The sequence below is a fragment of the Microcaecilia unicolor genome, chromosome 3, assembly GCF_901765095.1.
Source record: "Microcaecilia unicolor chromosome 3, aMicUni1.1, whole genome shotgun sequence".
Taxonomy (NCBI): Eukaryota; Metazoa; Chordata; class Amphibia; order Gymnophiona; family Siphonopidae; genus Microcaecilia; species Microcaecilia unicolor.
This window is the reverse complement of record NC_044033.1, coordinates 97,915,885-97,942,278: the sequence shown is the minus strand read 5'-3', so window position 1 is coordinate 97,942,278 and position 26,394 is coordinate 97,915,885. Positions and strand designations below refer to the sequence as shown.

Below are 26,394 nucleotides of genomic sequence, written 5' to 3'. Positions count from 1 at the left end.
TGCTTAGTATCCCAGCTCTGCCTTCCTTTTGTCTATCAGATCTCTCGTGAAACCAGTCTCAGTTTTCCTGGGACCTCTCTGGAATTCCCCACCATCCCGCATAGATCCCTCCTACCCCAAGTTCAAAGTACTTCTCAAAATCCATCTCCTCACCGAGTTTTCTCCCCTTTTGTTTCTTCCCTGGTTTATTTTTTATTGTTGTAAACAGAAAGAAAGAGTGAAAAGTTGACCATGGACACCAGAGACTGGAAAAAATGGACTTAATGCACACACTTTTCACCATAATGTTTTATTATATGAGTCCTTATGATTGGTGACATCACTGATGTCATTATTATACATGTATATTGTTTTACTGTACTTTTATATATATACATTTTTTCCAGTCTCTGGTGTCCGTGGTCAACTTCCCACCCTTTTCTGTTTACACTTTCTGTGGTTTCTCGTGGGACGTTAGAGTTCTCCGCCTTGGCGGATTCTCTTGGACATATATTATTGTTGTAAACTGAATAATCACCTCCATGGATCACTTATGGTACATCAAGTGTTGGAAATAAATAAATAAAATAAACAGCTTTATTTCCCTAATAATGGTTAAGGGAATAAAGTTGAATAACCAATTAAACCATTTTTTATTGCAGAGGAAAGTGGGGGGAGCGGGAGGAGATACAGAACCATGCCCTTCCCTTCTGTTAAAAAGGTCCTGCAGGGACCCCTGCCAGCAAGCCACATCAAGCTGAAGCCCAGGGGCTACAGCTTGGAGCTGCAAAGGGAGAGAGACTTCTCCCAAGTTCAACTGGGGTAATGACAGTGGTCCGAACCCCAGGAGCAACACTGGCTTCAGGACTTGGGAGTTCAGCAGATGCAGACCATAGACTACATACTAGGGAGTCAGCCTGAACTAGTGACCAGATGCACCAGACTGATGTACACCATCTGATAGAGGTAGAGAAATACTAGAGAAATCCAGGATGCATCAGCTCTTATACTAGTGATGTCACTGAAACAGTTTAGTATCTCTACCTCCATCTGCTGCTCAACCCATTGGTCTTGACTGGTCTACAAAGATAAGGAACATACAATTTTTTAGGTCATGTCTGAGATTACTACAGCCAAAGCAAAATGGGTGTAAGTCTTCAGGGTGGAAGGTCCCGAGCCAAGAGGGCAAGTCAAAAGGATGGCATTCTAACAAATAAAAAGCTTAATCGTAGTTACCCAAAAGATTAATAATGTCAGGGAACTTCGACAGTACAATGTAAAAAGTAAATGAAAAACAACTAGAAATTTTGTTGTGAAAGCACTATGACATCATCTTGGCAGACCTAAGAAACAAATCAAGAAGTTAAGGAAGACATATGCTCAGGAAGGATCGCAACATCCTCAGAACCTTTCACTAGGTTCTGAGCTGTGAGACAGTAGTTGCATCCCGGTGCCATCAGATATCACTCACTTGTATGACTGGCTCAATCCTGTTCTGACAGCAAAAAATTAATCAATTTAACTCACCTTGAGCCACTACTGAAAACGGTGTGAGTAAAATCTAAATAAAAATAAATAAATAAATAAATAAATAAAATTTACTACTTACCAGAATAGTTTTCAGCTCCAGGATAAAGCTACTCAGATCACAGCTGTGCTGCAGCCTCTGTGGAGAGTGACAGTTTTAAATATTCCTTTTAATACATCACTCTTATGTTTCTTATGTTTAGGGGTATGTTTACTAAGGCACTCTATAGGCATGTTAGCATTTTTAATGCAAATTAATGTTTGACGCGCGTTAAACGCTAATGCGCTCATAGGAATGTACTGGATCGTTAGTATTTAACACACCTTAACTTTAAAGGCACATTAAAAACGCTAACGTGATACCTATTAATGTCAAGAAATTTAAATATATTTACAGTATAAAAATGAGCCAATCAAGAATACTACAAAAATAAAATAAATACTGTTCATGGAAATATATAACCAGTTAAAAAATATAATAAACAATTCTACTATAAACCTTTAATTTTCATCATTACTTGCTCTCCTTTAACATGCTGTAGAATAGACCATTTATTTTCAACCTCTGTTAGAATTCTCGACTGGACTGCCAGAATGAGGCATTTAAAAGTCGACAAGGATTCTTATTCATAAGTATGTCATACTCCATTGCCACCCAATGAATATACACAAATAACCACAGGAAAAAAACAAAACAAAATTAGTGCTTTTAAATAGCACCAAGTAAAATTTGCTGAAAAGTTACTTGCTAGCTGGTATTCTTTGAATTTCACATATCAAAATTTGGACTTTGCATTTTATTATATTTGTTAATCACTTTTTAACACTTTTAAAAGCAATATACAACATAGTGAAAATACAGTTACAATAAATTATGGAGTAGCCTAGTGGTTAGTGCAGCGGACCTTGATCCTGGGAAACTGCTTTTGATTCCCACTGCAGCTCCTTGTGACTCTGGGCAAGTCACTTAACCTTCTGTCGCCCCAGGTACAAAATAAGTACCTGTATATAATAAGTAAACCGCTTTGTAACCACAGAAAGGCGGTATATCAAGTCCCATCCCCTTTCCTTTTCAATTAATCATTCTTCCTTCAAAGATCCCCGACCTATTAAATATCTCTAACAACTTTCTACAGCCCTGGAATACATTATTCACTGCCATAGGCTTTACAAAAAAGCACCCTGTATAAATCTGTGGTCCATAAGATGGTGGAACACTTTGTAACTCTTAAGATACCTACCTTTCTCTCTGTGGCGCGAGGTAAGGTCATCAGGAGTACAGACTGCATTCCAGCATAAGTTCTTATCTAACGTTCCCCATGTAAGCACAATAACAGGGAGGGATGAACAAGCCCTAGGACTATCATGTGCAAGATTTGTGGTTGGAGGTCGTGAGATTGGTTTTACAGGAACAAGTAAAGCCAGATGTTTTTAGATAAGGGTAGCAGCAGATACAGTAGAAGTGAGGATTGTCACAGATAAACATATAAAAGGAATGGTTTGTTACTACAGAAACAGGAACTTTGCTAGCACTGAGTAGCGCTTTGCTTCCAGGCTGATAGTTCCTCTCACAGGAAGAAAGACTTAATTGGCAAGTTTGCAATTAGATGTCTATTCCTATTTGTAATAAATAAGCTTCTATGATAAATTTATGATTGGCTAATGTGCATCTCTTCCTGTGATCTTTAGTCCAAACTAGTTTATCCAGGGAATAAGCAGCAGAAGGTTTAGCCTTGCATGTTGCAGCATGTCTGATAGAGTGCACAGATATAGGACTAAACAACCTGCATTAGGGGTCTTCAGACACTGGATAAAAATTTGCCAGAGGTGTCTCCTCCAAGACAGAAATGATACACTGTAATTCACTATTGCTCATGTTTGATCTATTCTTACTGTACACCGCCTTGACTGAATTCCTTCAAAGAGGAGGTAAATAAATCCTAATAGGAGCTGAAATCACTCTGGCTCACATTTTGTGCAATCCATAACCTGAACCTTGTCATCTCCAATGTCTGCCAAAAGCAGCACAATTTGCATGGAAGATCTCTATTCAAGGTTCAACACAGTAAGGATTGCAGCTCACAAACCATCAGAGAAATTTTGCAGAAACAAAATCACTGGCATTCAATCTCCCGCCAAATGAAAAAAAAACTCAATTTGTCTACAAGCCAAAAAGGCTGGCTAAAAAGCTAGGTCTTTTAAAGTTTTTGAAAAGACAAATATTTTAAGGCAAACCTTTCCTCCAGGTACTTGTCAAAACATTTTTTAAACCTAGATACGGTAACTGCTATTACCACATCCTCCGACAGCGAGTTCCAGAGCTTAACTATTCTTTGAGAGAAAAAATATTTCATCCTATTTGTGGATGTGGTAACAGCAGTTAGCATATCTAGGTTTAAAAAAAAGGTTTGGACAAGTTCCTGGAGGAAAAGTCCATAGTCTGTTATTGAGATGGACATGGGGGAATCCACAGCTTGCCCTGAGATTGGTAGCATAGAATGTTGCTACTAATTGGGTTACTGGCAGGTACTTGTGACCTGGATTGGCCACTACTGGAAGCAGGATACTGGGCTAGATGGACCATTGGTCTGACCCAGTATGGCTATTATTCTGTTCTTATGTAAGAATGTTGTATCTTGTGACTTCAATGGCAGACACAAAGTATATAAATGAAACTGCTCCCCAGGATAGGCAGAACATGCCTCTAAGAAAAGGAAACCAGTGCCACTTCTCACACTGGGCAAAAAAATGTCCCCTCATTGCAACCTGTAAACACTTTTACAGCAGCATTTTGAACTAACTACAAACACTTCATGGACATATTGGACAATCCCACATATAACACACTGGAGTAATCAAACTGCATTGTAAACAAGTTGAGAGTCAGGGGCGTAGCTACCACTGAAAGAACCCATCAAAATGCCTGCAACTGAACCCTCCCTTCTTTTCCTCTCCCTGTGCCCACGTCAGGCATCTTTCCAGCTCATCACCTGCCCGCTGGTCCTCCAAACACTGCAGCAGGTTGTGGCAGAGAAACACTGAAAGCTACTTCCCTCTGGCCAGTGCAGCCTTTCCTCTGCTGTGTTTCACCAACAGAAAGTTGTATCAGAGGCAGAACGTGGCAGATGAAAGGTTCTGCCGGCCAGAGAGAGGTAAACTTTCAGTGCTGTCTCTGCCATGACCCACTGCAGTATTTGGTGGACCTGTGGGCATATGAGAAGCAAACAGAAAAGAAAGAAACGGACCTATGCCAAAGGATTGGGGGAAGATGCTGGAACAAGGAGAGACAGACACACACACCATGGACCAAGAAGGGAGGGAGGTAAAGAAGAGATGCCAGACCATGGAGAAGGGGAGAGGGGAGGGTTAGGGGATGCATAAGGAAGGGAAGAGAAAATGGATATGAGGAGGCACAAGGACCGGGCATGGAAGGAGCATAGACAGGGACACAAAGGGGTGATTGCTGGATACAAGGGGACGGATGGCGACACAGAGCGGAATGCTGGACAGAGTAAGATAGGGACACAGAGAAGAGATACTGAAAATTAGAGGAGGATAGGAACACGGACAGAGAGGGAAAACACTGGACAAGATAGATAGGGATGCAGAGGAAAGATGGATAATGGACAGAGAAGAAATGTCAAAAGGACAGCTGGCAAGCATTACATTACATTAAAAAGGTCTTGTAGTCTGCAGTTACCATTGAGGTTCAAAGTGGCTAACAATAAGAACTACTAGACAGTAACTGGGAATTATATTAAAATAAAAATATAAACTCAATGCAATGATAATTTTAAAAAATACCAGTTAAAATGACATCAGATACCCTAACATGATTTTCAGTGTGTCAACAAGTGAACAACAGGGAATCAAACTTGGAAGACATGCATGGGCTAGATCAAGGAAAGGGCTACTGCTGTTAACAAGAGCTACCTGCGTATGTCAACCCAAGAAGGCCTAGAAGAGGATGAGTAGGGGAGTTCTGAACAAACGCTACTCAAAATCTCTCTGGTGTACAAGCTCTAATCCCCATTGATTCCGAATAAGCCATACACATGTCCTGACCAAGAAGGATATACACCAACTGAGCTCCCCTGACAGGAGCTAGAGTCTAGCGGCAAAGATGCTAGGTGGCCAAGCGTCATTAGAGTCAGACAAAGTTAACCCCAGGGAATACTAAAAGAGGGAACTGCCATCCTCAAAGAGGAGGGGGGTAGCCTTCTTACCCAATATAGAGCTATGCTATCCAAGATCTGCATCGCTACAACAGGGACCACAAGAAGGTATTCAGCCATGTCCTATAACCAGAGATAATTTATTGGTACTTGCTAAATCGCACTGACTGAGCAGAGCGGTATACAATCTACATTTAGAAAAGAAATTCCATTATAAGACAAGAAAGTAGTACACCATATAGTGTCTTCTAATTTATTGTATCTGAACTGATATTATTTACCTAAGGACCTCAGTATGGGGGATTAAGCACACCAATTGCTTCTGGTTATTGCTTAAATAAACCCCAGCTCGTCACTGGTCCACTATAATTGGTCTTAAACCTAATGAAAAGTTTTTTTGTTGTTATTTTTCTTTGTCTTTGTTTACTTTTAACGTTAATAAAATAATAATTTACTTAGCTTTTTCAGCAAAGATAATGTCAGCTTCAGAGGGATGTTGTTCCGACATGAGTCATGTTTCACCGGCAAGCGGTTTTTTTCAAGGATACCCCCTGAATAGAAAATATGTTAAATTACTTTGAAACCAAATATATTCATGTTTACTGTTACCAATTTGTGCTAGGAGCAAGAGCACTTTAAAATTCATACCTCTTACTGATGCTATGCTGACAAGCCGACTGATCAAGGATTGCATATCCGCCAAGATGGCGGCTAAGCATCCTGTTCTGAATTTAAAAGGTCTGATATTGACTGACATGGACCAATCAGGAAGCACGGACTCAAATTAAATGGTTGTAAATTCTAATTCTGCATTCAATCCGTTCGGGTTTACTATATTAAGTGTATAAATCCAAAATTGCTCACGGTAATTAAGTAATTTGTCTGTCTGACCTCCCTCCCACCCTGTCCTAACTACATCAATTATTCACCATCTTATGTCTTGCCAATTATGAGAGTGCTGTTGCCAATGGGTGACTAATGGGGCTTGTAAATTTTCAGTGTTGATCCTGGATTTGTGTTCATTCAATCTCAATTTTATTGGGCGGCTACTTCTACCTATGTATATTAAATCACATGGGCATATTATAGCATATATAACGTTGTTGCTGCCAGAATTAACCTGACTTTTTGCTTTGAGTTTTTATGAGCTAAATGAAATAGACCACTCTTGGCCCGTAAGTGCTTGAGTGCACCACTGGAAATGTCCATATGTCTCTTGAGATCATATAACAGAGATTTGGGGGCTGATAATATCTTTGTGGGGTTAATAACTCCCCTATTGTTTTACCCCTCCTATATGCTATCATCGGGAACTCCTCAAATCATGGATATAATTGTATAATGTGCCATTGAGTTCTTAGGGACTGAACAATTCGATGTGTCAGTGATGAAAACGGACGTACACATGTTAAATGATTGTGTTCACTCGGCTTTGGATCCTGTAGCAATAATGATCTTTGGGCAAAACGAGCTCTTAAATAAGCTTGCCTTAATGATTTTTTTGGGTAGCCCCGTTCCTTAAATCTTTCAGTCAGGACTTTTGCCTCACGTTTAAAGTCTTGTATAGTGGTACAGATTCTTCTGCATCTCAAATATTGACTAACTGGCAGATTAAATTTTGGTTTATATAGATGGTAGCTGGTGAATTGTAACAAATTGTTCCTTTCTATTGGCTTACGATATAGGGTGGTTAAAAACTTCCCCCCATCCTTTATGATCTTAACATCTAAAAATTCAATCAGAGTGAAATGATATTTTAATGTGAACTTGAAGTTGGGGTCCAGTTCATTTATCCATTGAACGAACTGTTTCAACTTGGCTTCCAAATCTCCCCAAAGGAAAAAGATATCGTCTAGAAACCTCTTCCAGAGTTTTACTGGTTCAAAATTGATGCTTGGATAAAGGAGTTGTGACTCAAAGCGGCCCATATACAGTGTGGCAACAGATGGGCTAGGGTGGCCCCCATGGCCACCCCCTTGATTTGTTTATAGAACCCATCATGCCAGAAATAATTTTCTTTGATAACTAAAGAAACTAGCTCCATTAAAAAAAAGTAGTGGGTAATCTTGTTGGTTGCTGGCATCATTCTAACACCTCATGAATCACATGTAATGCCCCCGATTGGGGAATTACTCTATAGAGTGACGCAACATCCAGGGTAGCTAACCACACGTTTTCCGTGTTGACTGTAGATGTTTCCAGGACGTTTCCATACAATTTAGACACTATATGGTGAACCTTTTTGAATTACCTGCTTGCAAAAACTTTAGATCTGATTTCTGGATTGACTTATGAAGAAAGTAGTACAAACATACAGAGACAAAGAGAAAGTTAAAAATAATGGAGGAGGGAGACTAGAAAGGGAGAACTATCTGGCAATCCTAATCAATCTGCACCTCCAAAAGCCTGCCTGAAAAGCCAGGTCTTTAACTCTGCCTTGAAAGTCAAACGAGAGAACACTATGAAATAGGGAGAGGAAGACTATTCCAGATGAATGGTGAGAGGAAAAAGGAAGCACACCACGAGACTGAGCCTTGTTCCACATAAAGAGATAGAGCTGTTCCGTACATCATAAGACGTAGCTACTCTCCAAGCTCAGAGATGGAAAGGAAACTACATTCAGAGGTGGCACTGTGTAGTACCTGCAGAGATGGAGTCGTGCTCCAACACAGAGATGGAACCATATCCTCCCTCCAAAGAGGGAGCTGCTGGTCATAATTAGAGATGGATTGAAAATCCTCATGGAAGTGTAAGCAGAACCCTACGCAGAGAGAGAATAGCATGAAAAGGAGGCACACTTTAGAGCCAGAGAAAGGAACTGTTCCCTACAGGTAGAGAGGGTCTATGCACCAGACCCACAGAAGGAAAGCAATGTGCGCACCAGAGAGAGATGGATCTGCATTCCCCCTCCAGAGATGGGTCAGGTCTCCACCAACAAGCAAGGTGAGTAACCTATGTCCTGAGAGGAAAAAGTGCTGCAGAAGCACAGATGCCATAGTATTCAACAGCTAGGAACAAAATTATAGCCTGCAACCAAAGATAAAGGCAGGCTTAACATCGATAGAGGTAGAGCACAGTTCCTCGATAACAGAAAATGAGCTGCACATCTAGAGATGGTCTGTGCACCATTACCATAGATGTAGCTGTTCTATATCCAAGGAGGGACCCATGCTAGAGAACCAGTAAAGAAACTGCTCTTATTGTCCAGAGATGGAGACAAGACCCACACTCTTCTCACTTGAGATGAAGCCGGGCTCAACATGCAGATATGGAGCTATGTTGGGGGTCATAGGAGTATGCAACTGCAGGACATCCTAAGAGGGTGGTACCAAATAGGTCCGAGACCTCAGTCACAGCACAACCAAGTAGCTGCTACTAAAGTGCCGCCAAAGAGATCACTATCACCAGGCAGCCCAAAAGAACAGTGCTACAGCCCCATTGACAAGGTGGTCATCACAGGGATGATCTAGAGAATACTGCACAGCTGTTACCAGGAGTCTAAGAAACAAAGTACTGCAGAGCCCAACAGGCTAGTGCTTCATAACAGCTCAAAAGGCCAGAGATACTGCCAAAAGATGTAGCTACAGGCTAGGCCAAATAGCCGAAGAGAAAGAAAGGCCCAATAAACTACAATGACCCCAGAGCAGAGCCAAAAAAAAGGCTGAGGCCCCAAGGGAGACAAAAGGGAAGCTGCCCCAAAATATCAAAAAGGTCCACTTACTCAGAGGCCAAAAGTGCGATGCTAACATGAAACTCTAGAGGCGACGTCAACCAACCAGTTGAGAAAATGAAGTCCCCCATTTGGAGATGCCAAACAGCAATCTAACAGACCACTGATGTATAATGTCCCATGGAACCAAGAAGGCTGCTGGTAAAAAAAAAAAAAACCCTGGTCAAGAAGCTACCACCAAAAGCATTCCAGAAGGCTGCTGCCAGGAGTAAACCAAGTTGCTATTGACACAAGGAAGCCATTAGGCTGGAGATCTAAGCAAGCCATAAAGCTGCTGATCCAAATATATCATGTGGCTGCCATCCTCCGGAAGACATCCTTAAGATAACAGATGTTGGAAGGAAGCCACAGAACAAGAGACTGTTGACAGAAAGAAAACTATGATATTGCCGACACAGTGTAGCCCATAAGGCTGCTGACCCGACTAGCCCTGAAGGATGTAAAAATAGTGTAATCCTGAAGCCGCACACAATGTACAGCCTAAAGGGAGGAAGAGAGTAGCCCGAATGGGCATGGGCGAAGAGGCTGTCTATAATATGGAGCAGAATAGACTGCCTGGATAGATCAGCCTGAGAGACAGGAACTACCCTGGGGCACAAGAGATTGCCAATAGTGCAGCATAAAGGCATGAAGGAAGGAAATAAGCTGCTCCAGAGCAGGCGAGATGTGTTGCTGAGGAACAGCCCCAGAAAGCACAGATGCCACGCTACCCATTCAGCAGAAGTGGAGGAACTCGAGGGTGGTAACCTCAAGCAGTGAGGAGACAGAGAGAGAGAGAGAGAGGAAACCCACAGGCACATGGAACTTGCCTCAGCACAAGAATATAAGAGTTTGTGCGAGCCACGACTGCGCTAATCTTCACTACACAGCCAGAGCAAGTACCAGAATGAGCAGCCTAAGTGGCTATAGGACTGCAGCACCCATGAAGGTGGCCATTGATTGAAGTATCAGCCTAAAAGGACTGGAACACAACTGAAGGGCAAGCCAAGCGCACCCAAAGAAAACACAAGGGTAACTGAAGTGCTCCTGCACTTATCAAGAGAAGCCAAGGAGCAGCACTAGCAAATACAGATAAGACTCCGCCTGCCAAAACACAAAACCCCTGCTTACAACCATTGCCGAAGACTGTGGAAGGGAAATCCATCCCCAACATTACTAAGGAGAAGCCAAAGGAGTGCCCTCAGTTAAGCAGCAAACCTGAAGAATAAGAGCAATGTAGCCACAACTGAATGCAGGAAAGTAACAGCCTGCCAAAAATGGCTGCGTCAGAGCAGGCACGAAGCTGAAATGCCAAGTAGCATTCCTCCAAAGGAAACTGAATTGCCCAAAAAAGAAAAATGTTTGTCTTTTTTTTTTAAGGTAGTGAGCTCTCCCGATAAAACAAAAGGTAGCTTACCTCAGAGACAGAAGGAAAGCATATATACTTGTCCAACAGATATCATCTCAGGAGCTGAGGAAGCCTTGCTCTATATAACCCCTTACAAAGGCTAAAAGGCGAGGGAGGGAAGGGGAGGGGAGGGGAAGACCTAGCACAACCAGGTGTCACCCTAGCTGGCGGATAAAGGACCCAGCACCACTGAGTGTCATCGTGGTTCAAATAATTGCCTCAGTAACCAGCATAGCCCCTTGCTCAACTGATAACCAGAACTAGCTGGGGCAGGAGCTACCACAAAAGTATCAAGAGGCGCTGCACAATCTGTCCACCATCCATTAGGAGAGAGAGAAAATGCTGAACATTCTGAGCTGTGGTATATACCCTTTAGGGACGAATTACTTGGGACTATTTTCTCAGTTTCGTTCCGCTGGTGGATGGACATAACCTGTTTGTCTGCATTAGTCTGGTATGGATGATGTGATTTATTGATGATGCAATTATTTAAATTATAAACCACTTTGGAGCCTTTGCAAAAGAAGTGTAAATATACTCAACAGTAATTTCTCTAAACTTTTGCTCAGCTTCAAAGTGAATTTCACCTTCCTAACACCCAATTTTCCCGCTGGATTCAGCTGTTTCGAAATCTTTACTCTTGAAATTAGACTTCAAGAAGAAAAAGTCTTATTCGATTTTCTACTTTCAATTGCTTTCAAATTGATAACCAATTTCTGGAAAAACAACTCTAATCTTTCCATTTACATTTGATGGAACTTGGCGCACTTATACAAAAAAAACGTACAAGCTTCTATGACCAATAGACTACCTTTATAAAAAAAAAAACTGCGAATATGGAAAATCCTTGATACCTACCGGGAATCATCTGCTTCTTAGTTTAGACTATCTTCTGTAATATGGCTTTTTTGTATGGCTGCACAATAATCGCAATTAACACCGAAATCAATCCAATATTTATTAATTGCAGTTAATAAAACAAATCAACCCCAATGCCTTACCTTTATCTCTGCTTGCACGGGGGCTGTCATTACCTTCTCCTTCCATTCCTTTCAGTCCCATCCTTTGATTGGCTGTTTAGTGGGACCTCCTGATTTGGCTCTCTGCCCAGGAGTCAATGAGGAGTGCTGCTATTGGGAATCATGCTGAAGATCAGCACATGCTCCCAACAGGGCACTCCTGTTCGCTACTGCTACCTACCTGCCCAGCCTGTCGTCGCTGCTGCCCACCAGGACATTTATTTATTACATTTGTATCCTCCAGTGTATTGTCTTTTGTATGGTATGCATATAAATATGGCCAGAATATAGATAATAATATGAAAATATTATAAAACACACATATATATATTGTATTATTTGTAAAATAGAAACAAATTCCAATGATGAAAAATAAGAATAACAAATACACATATATATTAAAGATAAACAATTAGAAATAACTAAATGATTTAGAGTGATTCAAAAGTTAAGATTATCACATGGGACACGGTTCATCCAAAAAAAGAGCAGAGGAAAAAAGGTAGACAACAACTTCAAAGAAAAACCTGAAAATCTCTCTCTGCATTACGGCCATTTGGTTTCAGGCTGTTGAAAAAGAAAATGAGTCTTTGTTCTTCTCTAAGTAAAATTGTGTCAATGTCTCCTTTTCGCCATCTCTGAGTGAAATGTCTGAGGACAAAAAAACACAGATCATCAATCGTGTGATTATGAGAGGACCAATGTTCAGTGATTGGTGCAGACATGTTTCCAAGTTTGATGCTACTACTGTGTTCTATTATTCTTGTTTTGATAGCACGTTTGGTTTTACAGATGTACATCTTTTTACATGGGCAGATGATGGCGTAGATCACATGAGTAGTATTGCAGTCTGATTGATGGCATAAAATGTACTTTTTCCCAGTTTGTGAGTCCTTGTATTCAATAATATCTATGGAATGTTTACACACAGAACATTTGCCACAAGAATGATGTCCAGCAGGTCCTAAATGATTGGTAGTGATGTCAGGTAAAGTAGAAGGAACCAGTATTTCTCACAAATTCTTGTTCCTGGATTGTGCAAAAACGAGATTAATATCTTTAAAGCAAGGGTGGATTGCCAAAATGGGCCAATATTTCTTGATGGTCTTCTTAATCAGGTTAGACAAGTGCGAAAATTTGAGTACGCATATCAAATCAGGTGCTGTTGTAGTATTATGTGGTTGTAGCAGAGTATCTCATTCAGTGAGGAGTGCCTTATAGTATCCTTCTTTTATAACTTTTTTTTGGATACCCTCTGTCAGCAAATCTCTTGCACATAATAGCTGCCTTAGATTTGAAATCTCCAAGATCTGTGCATAATCTGCGTAGTCTTAGAAATTGTAAAAATGGAAGATGTTGCTTCAAAGTACACTGGTGAAAACTGTCATAATGTAAATACGTATTCCTGTCAGTGGGTTTGCGATAGATGGTAGTTACAAATGAGTAGGAGGTTTTGTGTATCAAAATGTCCAAAAAGGGTCCAGTATCCTGGTGGTACTGCATTTGGAATTTCAGATTGGCGTTTCTGGAATTTAACCAAACATGGAATTCTTCTAATCTGGCAGTGAACAGTTAACCATTCATTATCAGTCTGCTCAACATCACAGGCATACATATCAGTGTTTGTCTTGAATATACATATTTTTCAACATTTGTTTTTGATTTTTTTTCTTCAGTCCAAGGTTCATTTTATTCAAATAAATATAATTTAAACTTATCTAAAGACTCACATTGTTATCTAATGTTTTATTCTAGCTCCACATTCAAATTCTATTTACCTTATTATTCCTATAGTTTTAAATTCAGTTAAAATTATTAATAGCACACAGAACGATATATACATGGAAGCAGTATTCAATATTGTTGGGGGCAGATTAACAGAGACTGGAGATTCAGGGTTAGGCTTTTGCTATAAACGACACTCTATTGTGTTTTTGCTAAAGAAGCTATAACTTGTAATAGTTAGCTGAACTGCTGAAGCTTGCAAAAAGGACAGTTTGCCTAAAGGATGCAGGTGCAACCAGATAACAGTTATAGCTTGTGCTGAGTTTCGCTTCTGCCATATGCTTATCAGTATATTCCTTTGGTCTGTGTAATGAAAATGAACTGTGTGATAAGTTTCGATTTCCTGACTTCTGTGTAATCTTTTGTGAACTCAATGCGCACGACTGCTACCTATAAATGTTAGTGGCAAATGATACAGGGCACGCAGTGTTACTGAGCCACTCAGCTGTGTCACTGGTAGCAATAAAGTTTTCTTGATTCGGATCCGTTGCCTTGAGCCTCTTGATTTACTTGCTAATATCCGGTTACATTTCTGGCGAGCCAGCCAGGAGGCTCGGGGAACGAGAATATTCCTCCCCCTTTGGCACATGGTCACATTGGGACGGGCGGCCCCTCTCCGACCGATCGGTGAGTGTGTACCACTGAGTTCAGTGTCCGACCGCCCAGAAGAGGGGCTGCGGGATCTGAACAAGACAAGCTTTCATCTCCGGAGTATCCTGAATCCTGAAGCCAGGCGAGTATACATGGGAATTTGGCCGGTCCGTTAAAGGACCGAAAGGGGGCCTGATCAACCCCCACCGGGCGCCAAGTAGGAACTAGGTTCCAAAACCCGCCCGAGACCGGAACGGGAGGTCGGGTTTCTTGTTGTGTGAAAGAGTGTGACTGACACCACGGTTCTGGGCCGGGCGACCGCATCCCAGCCGGTGCAGGCTGAAAAACCTTCACGTGTCCGGTGTAACGGGACCCCTTACCCCTCCACCAACCCTTTCCCCTTTTTTCTGTCTACTATCCTTTTGTACTCAGGTCAGGATGGGCGGGGGTGGGTCCACACCCTTAGACCTAATGACCGAACATTTTAGCGAAGTGTTCGACCAGAAAATATGTACAAAGGGAGGTATGATCCAGAGATGCCAAGTCATGTGGCCAGGACTTGGCCAGATAGTTGCCAGAAGAAGGATCTTTCGAATTCAGCCGAGCGGCCCGGGTTCAGAACATAGTTATCATTGAGGGCAATCCAGGCCACCCTAATGACATACCATATATAGAGGCCTGGATCAAAGTTATCAGGGATCCCCCAAAGTGGGCGAGAAGGGGAGTTGAAGCGGCTGCTCTCGTCATGATGGCACAAATGAAGGACAGGAATAATAGACAGGGGAAAAAGAAAAATAGAGTGACCACCATGGCCACACCAACCATGGCTGCGATAGAAATTACCAACAGAGGAACCAGTATAAAACCCAGCAAAACCCCTACCCCTACCGCACCCCCTGCAAAGACTATATTCCCAAATCTCGAAGAGAAGGAGTTCCTACCCCCACCTTACAGTCCTTTATATCCTAACTTGCCAAACTTGCCGGATCCCGGAGACCCGTTGGCTCAGACCAAGATGAATCTGGCTCTGATCACGATGAAGAGAGAGAGCAACAGGGCCCCCCGGACTCGACCGCACCTCTTAGTGCGACTGTGTCCTCTACTACCAGAGGTCTAGGACCCGGCACACGTAGCAAAACTCCCCGGAAGACCACGGCACTTCAGAAGGCCCCAAAGAAACGAGGAACTAGTCCTGACAGCCAGTATGGCAAGCCAGCGAATACATTTCCCATCCGACAGACTACCACCTATGTTCTCCAGGTAGCCGTGGGTGGAGGCCCAGCTCAACCCCTACCACTGACAATGTACACTTACCCTTCACTAGTTCCGACCTCCTTAACTGGAAACTCCACGGCCCCTCTTAGGAACAGAAGCCTGAACAGATGATCGAGATGGTGGCGGGCCTAATTACCAGTCACAACCCCAATTGGGCAGACATGCGACAACTGGGGTCCTATCTCCTCAGTACAGAGGAACGCCGGCAAGTGCAATAAAATATGGAAGACGCCGTTAGGGCGACCACCCCCCAGGGAGACGATCCAGCTACCCGTACCAACCAACTTGTCCCGACTACTGACCCCTGATGGGACCATCAGACCCAGGAAGGGCGGAATCGCATTGTCGCATACCAACAAGCCTATCTGGAGGCCCTGAAAAAGGGAAAAAGAAAGATCACCAACATGAACAGAATCCACAATATAACCCAGAAAAAGGAAGAAAGTCCCGGGGATTTCTTGGAAAGATTGATGGACGCGTACCAGAAACACAGCCCTTTCGACCCAGAGGACCCTAACAACCGGCAAATGTTAGTCATGAGTTTCGTTAGTCAGTCCGCCCCGGACATACGCAAGAAGTTACAGAAAACCGAAGGATTCGAAGGAATGAGCATTAGTCAATTAAAGGCCATGGTGGATAGAGTGTTTGGGAATAGAGACCAGGAAGAAAAGAGAAGCATGTAGATGAATGCGAGAGAAAGTAAGTCTTTTAGCAGCTGCCTTGGAGGACACCCGGGCAGGGAGTCGGGAAAGAGGACCCCCAAGGACTGGGGGAACCAGAGGACGACAGAGGAGTAGACCCCCTTTAGGAAGAAACCAGTGCGCTTATTGTAAACAAGGCCATTGGAAAGCAGAATGCGAGGAAAGACGACCAAAATATGGAAGTGAGGAAGTTACCGCCGGACAAATCTGTCCCCCCTGATCGCCCTCGGATCCCCAGAAGAGGAGAAAGCCGAGGCAGAGGTCGAGGACGATCAGAACGGGAGGAATGGCAAATGGCCATACAGAACACGGGAAAATACACAGCATGAAGAAACCGGGAGGGCAGAGTCCCCACCGACCCTCTGGTGAAAATCCGAGTGGGGACACAGCAAATGAAGGCCCTGTTGGACTCAGGGGTCCAACGATCCGTCATCACCACAGAAATAGCCCCTCATACCAAATAAACTATACCCATAGTGGGGGCCTCCGGGAAATCTCTCACGGCACCATTGTTGAAGGACCGCCAGATTCAGCTAGGGGGCAAGATGGTATCCCATCAGTTTATATATGTACCCGAATGCCCAGTTCCCCTGATCGGGAGAGACCTACTGTGTAAACTACAAGCCACCTTAAAATTCAAACCCACAGGCGAGGTGGAAGCCATTTTTGAAGATCAACCAGTGACGCTCATATGTCCCGTCCAAGAAGAGTGGAGACTGCACGCCACTTTGATCATAAGTACATAAGTAATGCCATACTGGGAAAAGACCAAGGGTCCATCGAGCCCAGCATCCTGTCCACGACAGCGGCCAATCCAGGCCAAGGGCACCTGGCAAGCTTCCCAAACGTACAAACATTCTATACATGTTATTCCTGGAATTGTGGATTTTTCCCAAGTCCATTTAGTAGCGGTTTATGGACTTGTCCTTTACGAAACCGTCCAACCCCTTTTTAAACTCTGCTAAGCTAACCGCCTTCACCATTTTCTCTGGCAACGAATTCCAGAGTTTAATTATATGTTGGGTGAAGAAAAATTTCTCCGGTTTGTTTTAAATTTACTACACTGTAGTTTCATCACATGCCCCCTAGTCCTAGTATTTTTGGAAAGCGTGAACAGACGCTTCACATCCACCTGTTCCATTCCACTCATTATTTTATATACCTCTATCATGTCTCCCCTCAGCCATCTCTTCTCCAAGCTGAATAGCCCTAGCCTCCTTAATCTTTCTTCATAAGGAAGTCGTCCCATCCCCGCTATCATTTTAGTCGCCCTTCTCTGCACCTTTTCCAATTCTACTATATCTTTCTTGAGATGTGGCGACCAGAATTGAACACAATACTCAAGGTGCGGTCGCACACTGAGCAGACGGTTTCAGTGTATTATCGACGACGACACCCAGATCCCTTTCTTGGTCCGTAACTCCTAACGTGGAACCTTGCATGACGTAGCTATAATTCTGGTTCTTTTTTCCCCACATGCATCACCTTGCACTTGCTCACATTAAAGTCATTTGCCATTTAGCCGCCCAGTCTCCCAGTCTCGTAAGGTCCTCTTGTAATTTTTCACAATCTTGTCGCGATTTAACAACTTTGAATAACTTTGTGTCATCAGCAAATTTAATTACCTCTCTAGTTACTCCCATCTCTAAATCATTTATAAATATATTAAAAAGCAGCGGTCCTAGCACAGACCCCTGAGGAACCCTACTAACTACTCTTCTCCATTGTGAATACTGCCCATTTAACCCCACTCTCTGTTTCCTATCCTTCAACCAGTTTTTAATCCACAATAGGACATTTCCTCCTATCCCATGACCCTCCAATTTCCTCTGCAGCCTTTCATGAGGTACCTTGTCAAACGCCTTTTGGAAATCCAGATACACAATATCAACCGGTTCCCCTTTGTCCACATGTTTGTTTACTCCTTCAAAGAATTGAAGTAAATTGGTCAGGCAAGATTTCCCCACACAAAAGACATGCTGACTCGGTCTCAGTAATCCATGTCCTCGGATGTGCTCTGTAATTTTGTTTTTAATAATAGCCTCTACCATTTTCCCGGGCACTGACGTCAGACTCATCGGTTTATAATTTCCCGGATCTCCCCTGGAGCCTTTTTTAAAAATCGCTGTTACATTGGCCACCCTCCAATCTTCCGGTACCACGCTCGATTTTAAGGATAAATTGCATATCACTAGCAGTAGCTCCGCAAGCTCATTTTTCAGTTCTATCAGTACTCTAGGATGAATACCATCCGGTCCAGGAGATTTGCTACTCTTCAGTTTGCTGAACTGTCCCATTACGTCCTCCAGGTTTACCGTGAAGTCAGTAAGTTTCTCCGACTCGTCTGCTTGAAATACCATTTCCGACACCGGTATCCCACCCAAATCTTCCTCGGTGAAGACCGAAGCAAAGAATTCGTTCAGTCTCTCCGCTACGTCTTTGTCTTCCTTTATCGCCCACTGATAGCCGGTACTTTCAAAATACTGCCTTCGCCCAACAGAGGAGGGACCTCATGGCAGAAGTACTAATGGTCTGGGCAAAATCCAATCCCGGGGGATTAGCTGTAAATGCCATCCCCAACTGGATCAAACTGAAGCCAAATGCCAAGGTTGTAAACCAGCCCCAATACAATATACCCTATGCAGCCCGACACAGCATGCAGACACACCTGCAAAGGCTCCTCCGCCTCGGAGTCCTGGAGCCGACCAGCTCCATTATTGCCGGTCAAGAAATCAGGGACCACGGAATACCGGCCAGTCCAAGACCTAAGAAAGGTCAATAACCAAGTGATGGACATAGTTGCCCTAGTACCCAATCCTTACTCCATCTTGGCTCAGGTGCCGGCCCAAACTAAATGGTACAGCGTCATAAACTTGAAGGATGCCTTTTTCTCCATACCACTCGCCAAAGACTGCCAGGCGTTCTTTGCCTTCACGTGGGAGGATATGCAGACCGGGGCCAAACAACAACTGACGTGGACTCGTCTCCCACAAGGATTCAAGAACTCACCAACCCTGTTCGGGGAAAGATGTACCAGACCGAATACGGACCAGTTGTTCAGTATGTGGATGATTTGTTGATAGCCAGGGAAACATATGATGATTGCGCGGTGGCCACCTTGTACCTTTTAAAAACCCTGGAGGCCCAAGGATACCGGGCAAGCCGAAAAAAGGCACAAGTTTGCAAAGTCGAAGTCGACTATTTAGGATTTCGCCTCAGGGAAGGGACCCGGAAGATCGGCACACCCCGCACCCAAGCTATCTGTGACCAGCCCACCCCGGCGAATAAAAAGGAACTGCGAGTGCTGTTGGGAGCAGCGGGATACTGCCGAATATGGATCATTAACTTTGCCATTCTGACCCAAGACCTGTACGCCAAGCTGAAATGACCCGAACCCGAAGCCCAGACCCTCACATGGGAAAAGAATGAACTGAGAGGGTCCTGGCAGATCTGAAGAAAGCCCTCATGTCCCCACCAGCGCTAGGACTACCAGATGTCACCAAACCTTTCCACCTGTTTGTGGATGAGAAGAGGGGCTCGGCGCTCGGAGTATTGACCCAGGCATTCGGGACATGGCAGCGACCAGTGGCGTATCTCTCCAAAGGCATGGACAACGTGGCAAAAGGCTGGCCTGGATGTCTCCAGAGCATAGCCGCTGCATGCCTACTAATCCAGGAAGCCAACAAACTCACTTTCGGTCAGACACTCCTTGTGACCACCCCCCCCCCCCCCCACACCATCCGCGGCTTGCTCAAAAGCCATGGACCCAAATGGATGACCAACTCCAGATTAGTCAAATACCAGGCCATCCTGTGTGAAAACCCTGAGGTGCAGATCCAGGACACTACTAACCTAAACCCAGCAACTCTGCTGCCTGCCCCAGAACCAGGAAGCCATGACTGTGAAGAGGTAATGGGCACAGTCTATTCCAGTAGACCTGACTTAAAGGACCAACCGTGGCATAAGGGAACGAGGTTGTTCACCGACGGGAGCAGCCAGGTGATACAGGGAATCAGGAGAGAAGGTTACACTGTTGTATCAGAAGATGACGTAATCGAGGCGAAGCCCCTTCCCCCTGGAACGTCGGCCCAGAAAGCCGAACTGATCGCACTCACCAGAGCCCTTCAATGGGCAGAAGGGAAGGTAGTAAATATCTACACTGATTCCAAATACGCCTTTCTCACTCTCCAAGTCCACGGAGCGCTATACAAGGAGAGAGGATGTCTGACGGCTGAAGGAAGGGGGCTCGCAAACGCTACAGAAATCTGCCAGTTGCTCGAGGCAGTGTGGAAACCGGAGAAAGTGGCTGTGATGCACTGCAGAGCACATACAGGGAGATCAGATCCCATCGCCAGGGGCAACCGGCGGGCGGACGAGGCCGCTAAGAGAGCTAGTCAAAAGCCAAGCCCCCCTGAATCCAAGAAACTGCTCCTCGTCCATCTTCCAGAAGAAACGCCCACGTACTCACCACACAAAGACTAATGGGCGCGGCAGGAAGGGCTGGAGCGGTGCAGTGCATGGTGGGTACTGCAAGATGGACGCATCTGGATACCAGAGACACTAGCCTGGACTGTGGTCAAGGGAGCCCATGACCAGGCCCACCTGGGTAGGGACGCCCTAGCCCGAATGCTTGGAAAGACATACTATGTCAACAAGATGTCCCTATGGACGAAAAATGCCTCCAGCAGGTGCGCAACTTGCGCCCGAAATAACCCACGCAGCGGGCCCGGTCCAGTCCCCGGTAACGTACTCCGAGGAACCAGTCCCTTCCAAGTTTGCCAGATTGACTTCATGCACATGCCCCCAGCCAAAGGATGCAGAGCCATCCTAGTAGCAGTATGTACATACACTGGATGGATTGAGGCCGTATCCACTAGGACTGAAATGGCGAAGGAGGTCACGCCCTACTCATCCACATCATCCTGCCAAGATATGGCCTTCCCAAACAGATCAACTCTGATAACAGCCCGGCCTTCGCTAGTGAAATGACAACAACTCAGCACTACACTAGGCCTCAATTGGAAGCTACACTGTGCATGGAGACCACAAAGTAGTAAGGCCGTAGAGAGAGCCAATAGGGCCCTAAAGACCCAGCTAGCAAAACTGTGCCAGGAAACCAAAATCAAGTGGCCAGATCTTCTCCCACTAGCTCTGCTGCACCTCGCTGCAAACCCCGAGCCACGGGCCTCACCCCTTATGAAATGACGTATGGCCGACCACCACCCCTACCCTCATTTCCTGATTCATTACAGATACAGGGAGAGAACTCCTTAGTGAAGCAAATGAAAGGCCTACGCGCGACAGTGCAGGAAATTTAGAATTACACGGAAAGCATAGGCCCTCTAATCCTGACCACCCCTATACAACAGTTTCAGGTAGGGGACGAGGTATGGGTTAAAGAATGGAATGAAGCTGATTGTTTGAAACCCAAATGAGAACAGTTATTTACCAGAATCGCCTCGCATTAGACTACCTCCTTGCGGAGGAAGGTGGTGTTTGTGGTAAGTGGAATACATCTAACTGCTGTTTGGAGATTGACGATAATGGGGAGGCACTGTTAAACATAGCCGCTGACATCCATAAAATTGCCCACAAACCAGTCCAGCGGTGGAAATCTATGTTAGATGGTAGTTGGTAGGACTCTTTGCTTGGAGGTGCGTGGTGGAAAAAGATGTTATTTTTTGGATTATGCTTATTAAGAGGTGTTACTTTCTTACCCTGTTTGATACCTTGTCTGCTGTCCTGTGCCCGCCGAACAATGGAGCGTATTGCTGACCAGATGGCTGTTGCACAGATTATGTCTCTACAAATGTATTCCCCCGTACCCTTGTCTGACACTAACTGAAGTTCTTCCTTGCTGCGGCTAAGTCCGGCTACAAAGGGGGGAAGGACATCAATAGGAACCCTCTGTCTCAAACCCGGTGAAGAAACCAGCGGCTGGAGCAGGGGACTAGGGCCAATTGATTCCAGTGACTAACCTTTCCTTCTCCTTCGCAGCTACGAACCACACCGGTTGAGCATGGGAAAGGTCAAAGGTCTCATCAGCTCCGTGGTCAAACCTACGAATCAAGAATGTGATACTTTCCACTGAAAGGAGTTTGCCCATGAATCCATGGTATTCAAGCCAAGTTTAATTTCGTTGTTGATTTCTGTTAGATTATGTCTGAAGGGACTGTAAATTGTAACATCATCTGCGTAGATGAACGGGTTGAGGCCTTGCTTTGATAATGCCTTGGCTAGTGGGATCATCATTATGCTGAAGAGTTTGAAGAGTATTGGTGACAGTGGTGATCCTTGAGGTACTCCGCAGTCTGCTTTCCAAGGTAGCGATATGTTTGATTTTGATTTTACTTGGTATGTTCTGGTGGTTAGGAAACCTTTGATCCAGTTAAGTATGTTTCCTCCGATTCCGAAATAGTCTAGGAGTCTCAGTAGTATTTTGTGGTTTACCATGTCAAATGCGCTCGACATGTCAAATTGTAGAAGTAGTATATTTTTACCTATGGCTATTTCCTGCTTGAATTTGGACAGGAGAGTGACTAGTACAGATTCAGTGCTATGGAGGGGCGGAAACCCGATTGTGATTTGTGGAGTATTGAGAACTTGTCCAAGTAGTCGGTAATCTGTTTGGTCACCATGCTCTCCATCAATTTAATTGCTAGTGGTATAGATGCAACTGGGCGGTAGTTGGTCATTTCGGTTGCTTTTTTCTTTGTATCTTTTGGGATTGGGGTGAGTAGGATGTTGCTGTGTTCCTCAGGGAAAAGACCTTGTTGGAGCATGTAGTTAAGGTGGGATGTGAGGTCTGTTGTGAAGTGGTAAGGGGCGGAATTTAGTAGGTAACCGGGGCAGGTATCTAGTTTGCAATGGGTGCTGGAGAACCTTTTGATTGCCTGGGTTACTGTTTTGACGGTGAGGAGCATAAAGTTTGTCCAGGTTCGGTCGGCTGGGTATTCTCCAGGATTTGGGTCCAGATTGTTTTCGGTGTTAGTATTGTTCTGAGGTAATGTTTTTCGTAGGTTGGTAATTTTTTCATTGAAGTAAGTAGTGAGTTTGTCAGCAGATGGGATGTCTGTATTGGCTGCAGTGACCGCTGAAATATCTAGTAGTTTGTTCACAATTTGGTATAGTTTCTTCATATCTTTGTAGTCCGGACCTATTTTAGTTTTGTAGTATGTCCTTTTGGTTTGTCTTATAGCGTATTTGTATTTTCTGTTTATCTGTTTCCATGCATTGAGTGTGTGTTCGTCTTTTATTTTTTTCCTTGCTCGCTCGAGTTTCCTTGTTTTTGTTTTTAATTTTTTCAGTTCATCATTAAACCATGGTATGGTGTTATGCCTGCGTGAGGTTCTTGTTTGTAAGGGCGCTATTTCGTCTAGTATGTTTCTGTATCTTTCATCCCATTCTGTGAGGTAGTTTGCAGAATCCGTTTGTGCAGTCCATTTGCCACTGTAACTCTGTAACCAGAAAATTTCTGGGTCTATTTGGCCTCTGGTGCTGTAGGTTGTTGTGTGTGGTAAGAGCCTTTCTTCCACCATTTTATTGATAGGTTTAGTTTGTGGTGGTCGGACCATGGTGTTTCTGACCATTTAGTATCCGTTATATTAAGGTTCTGGTCTGATGGTAGTTTATATGAGATGAGGTCCAACGTGTGCCCTTTGACATGGGTTGGTTGCGTTTGTGGCTATGTGATGTCCCATGAATGGAGAAAATCCTTACATTCTTGTGTGTTAGTGGAGTTTGGGTCTTCTAGATGAAGGTTGATGTCTCCTAGTATTAGTATGTTGGAGTTGGTCGCATATGTGTTTGAAATGAAGTCAGTGAAGGTAGTCTGGCACTCATTCCAGTTGTTTTATTGACCCTCTGTAGACCCCCGTCTGAGCTTTCCACACGGGGGTGTACAGAGGGTCTGTTCTTCTATCTGGAAGACGACACCATTCCAGACGACACGGACGCAAACAGCACCGTTGCAAGTGTTGTTTCAGCAGTAGTTACGGTGTTACATCAGTACACCCTCTTCTTCTGCTTTCCATCTGCTCGATTGTTTGCTGTTGGACTTGTGTGTTTTATCTTACTTTGTATAGGTTTGGTGTTGTTTCTCACTACCCTGTTTACCTATACTGCTGACAGAAACCTCGTTGATCTTTGGATCACACTCAGTGCCTTTCCCACTGGCAACGTTACTTTGCCCGTTGGAAACGCCACGGTACTTGCAACTACTTCTGTACTTGCAACTACCCCGGCAGTACTTGCAACTACTTCTGTATTTGCAACTACTCCGGTTCCACCACCTACTACAGCAGCCTACACAGAGCCCCAACAGTATACCACATTCACGCGCTTGTTTGGACACAGATCCCTCCAAACGATCAAAAAGATCAGTCCCCTTGCCACCAGTTATCCCACCTCCTGGACAGACACATCTGCCACAACAGACTTTTCAACTGGCAATCCTACAGTGCCTATTGAAAACGCTGCGACTACTCCTGTCCTTACTGATTCTCCTGTTTTGCATTCTACAAGTGTTTCCGATACTAACAGTAGCTCGGACAATATTGTCCCCACTATTACAAATACTTTTGAGGATAATATTACCTTGTCTGAATTGCGAACCACCCCTCTTCCTTATCCTTTGGTGCCTAATACTGACGTTCCTCCTCCCACGAATACTACCTTAACCACTCCAAATATCAGAGTCCCAGCTACACGCCCTCCCAGATAGCCCAACACCCCCATTAACTGTTACACCCGTGACATAATATATGTCCCATAGCAGACTAAACAACCAGCCTTCACCGCCGCAAACTGTTCCTTCCCTTGAATCTCCACTACCGTCGCCTAATTTAGGTGATCAAGTAATCCCAGAGTACCTTTTAGATCCTCGAGAATTAAGATTTCCCCATTGGGACCCAGCTCCAGAAGACGATCCCAATTGGGATCCCCTCACTCGATATCAGACACTGTGTGAACCCTTACTTGAGAGTTGGACACTCGGTCCCAGTCGAACAGTTACTCATACTCTGGCATTGTTTGGAGGAAGCTTGGGTTTACAGGTTGAACAGACTGATGAGCTCCTAATAAGACCAGAAACTGGTGACGTGGTGGATTTTTGGTTATTCACATACGCCGTACTTGGCACTGACTGGATACCTTTTTTGTTTCTCAGAGAGGTTGGATTGGGACCTTTGGAAATATATAGTCTTTTCGAAGTACCCGATCCCACTGAGAAAGGGGCTATCAGAGTTTACCCCCCTTACCCAAGTCATACCTAAATGATATATCAAGTCTTGGTATATTTGGGGATATTGATTATTGTCATTGCAGCTCTTGCTAAAACCCTAGGGGTGATTCTGTTACTCACTTTTATTCTTAGCCGCCAATTGCCTTTTGTACAGTCCAGATCTAACATCTAATCATGAAAACTACCAACATGAAGTGCCTAGCCCTCCTGTTGTGTGTGCTCACCATGCCCATGGTACAAGGAGCACAGCATCTAGAAAGTTTTCTGCAACAATTTACGACCACTTACGAAATAATATTACCCACTACCAAAGACACGACCACAATAACCCTTGATGTGTGTGCTTACACAATGTGCGGAGAACATCCTGTGCAGCAATATTTGTCAGCTTTTGAAATATACCTGTGTCCCTTCTCCAATTGCGGAAGTTGGGCGCAAGTATGGTGGTACACCGGTTCATGGGTTCCATACTCAGGTAACGAAATTCCAGATCTCAAAAAGAGCATTTCCATTATCAAATTGCGAGTGACTGGCCTTTGTTCAATGACCAAATGTAATCAAGTGGCTATCACTTTCAGAGGAGTAACGGCTACTACATACAGAACTTATTCCTTAGGAATTGATGCCACAGGTAGAGACCCCATTGGAAAATTTAAGATTGTTCCACCCCCAGCCCAACCAGAAAAGAATCCTTTGATGCCAACAAAGATCCCAGAAGTAAAGATTCCTTACCAGATCGTGCCAATTAATAATTCCAAAGATTTAATAGCACTAGAAACAGGGTTTGGAGAGACAAACTTGTGGCTCGAATGGGCGCATTATACTACAAAGAGTTTGAATGTCTCTAATTGTTATTTTTGTTCCCATGCAAGAGCAGAACCAACAGTAGTTCCCTTTCCTTTAGATCTTCACAATGATCCAGATGGTTTTTGGTGTATGTTAGAGTTATTGCAGGTAAAAGAAGAAACCAATAAGTCTTGTCAA

At 44.1% G+C, this 26,394-nt stretch overlaps 1 protein-coding gene across 3 annotated transcripts in view; it reads right to left on the bottom strand.

Annotated features, from left to right (window-relative positions):
• FANCL (FA complementation group L) overlaps positions 1-26,394 on the bottom strand; it is a 294,740-nt gene that overhangs the window by 213,013 nt on the left and 55,333 nt on the right. For all 3 annotated transcript variants that reach the window (XM_030196202.1, XM_030196203.1, XM_030196205.1), the window contains exon 4: positions 1,589-1,645. In XM_030196202.1, coding sequence (XP_030052062.1) covers positions 1,589-1,645 — 57 coding nt within the window. The remainder of the gene's footprint in view (positions 1-1,588; positions 1,646-26,394) is intronic.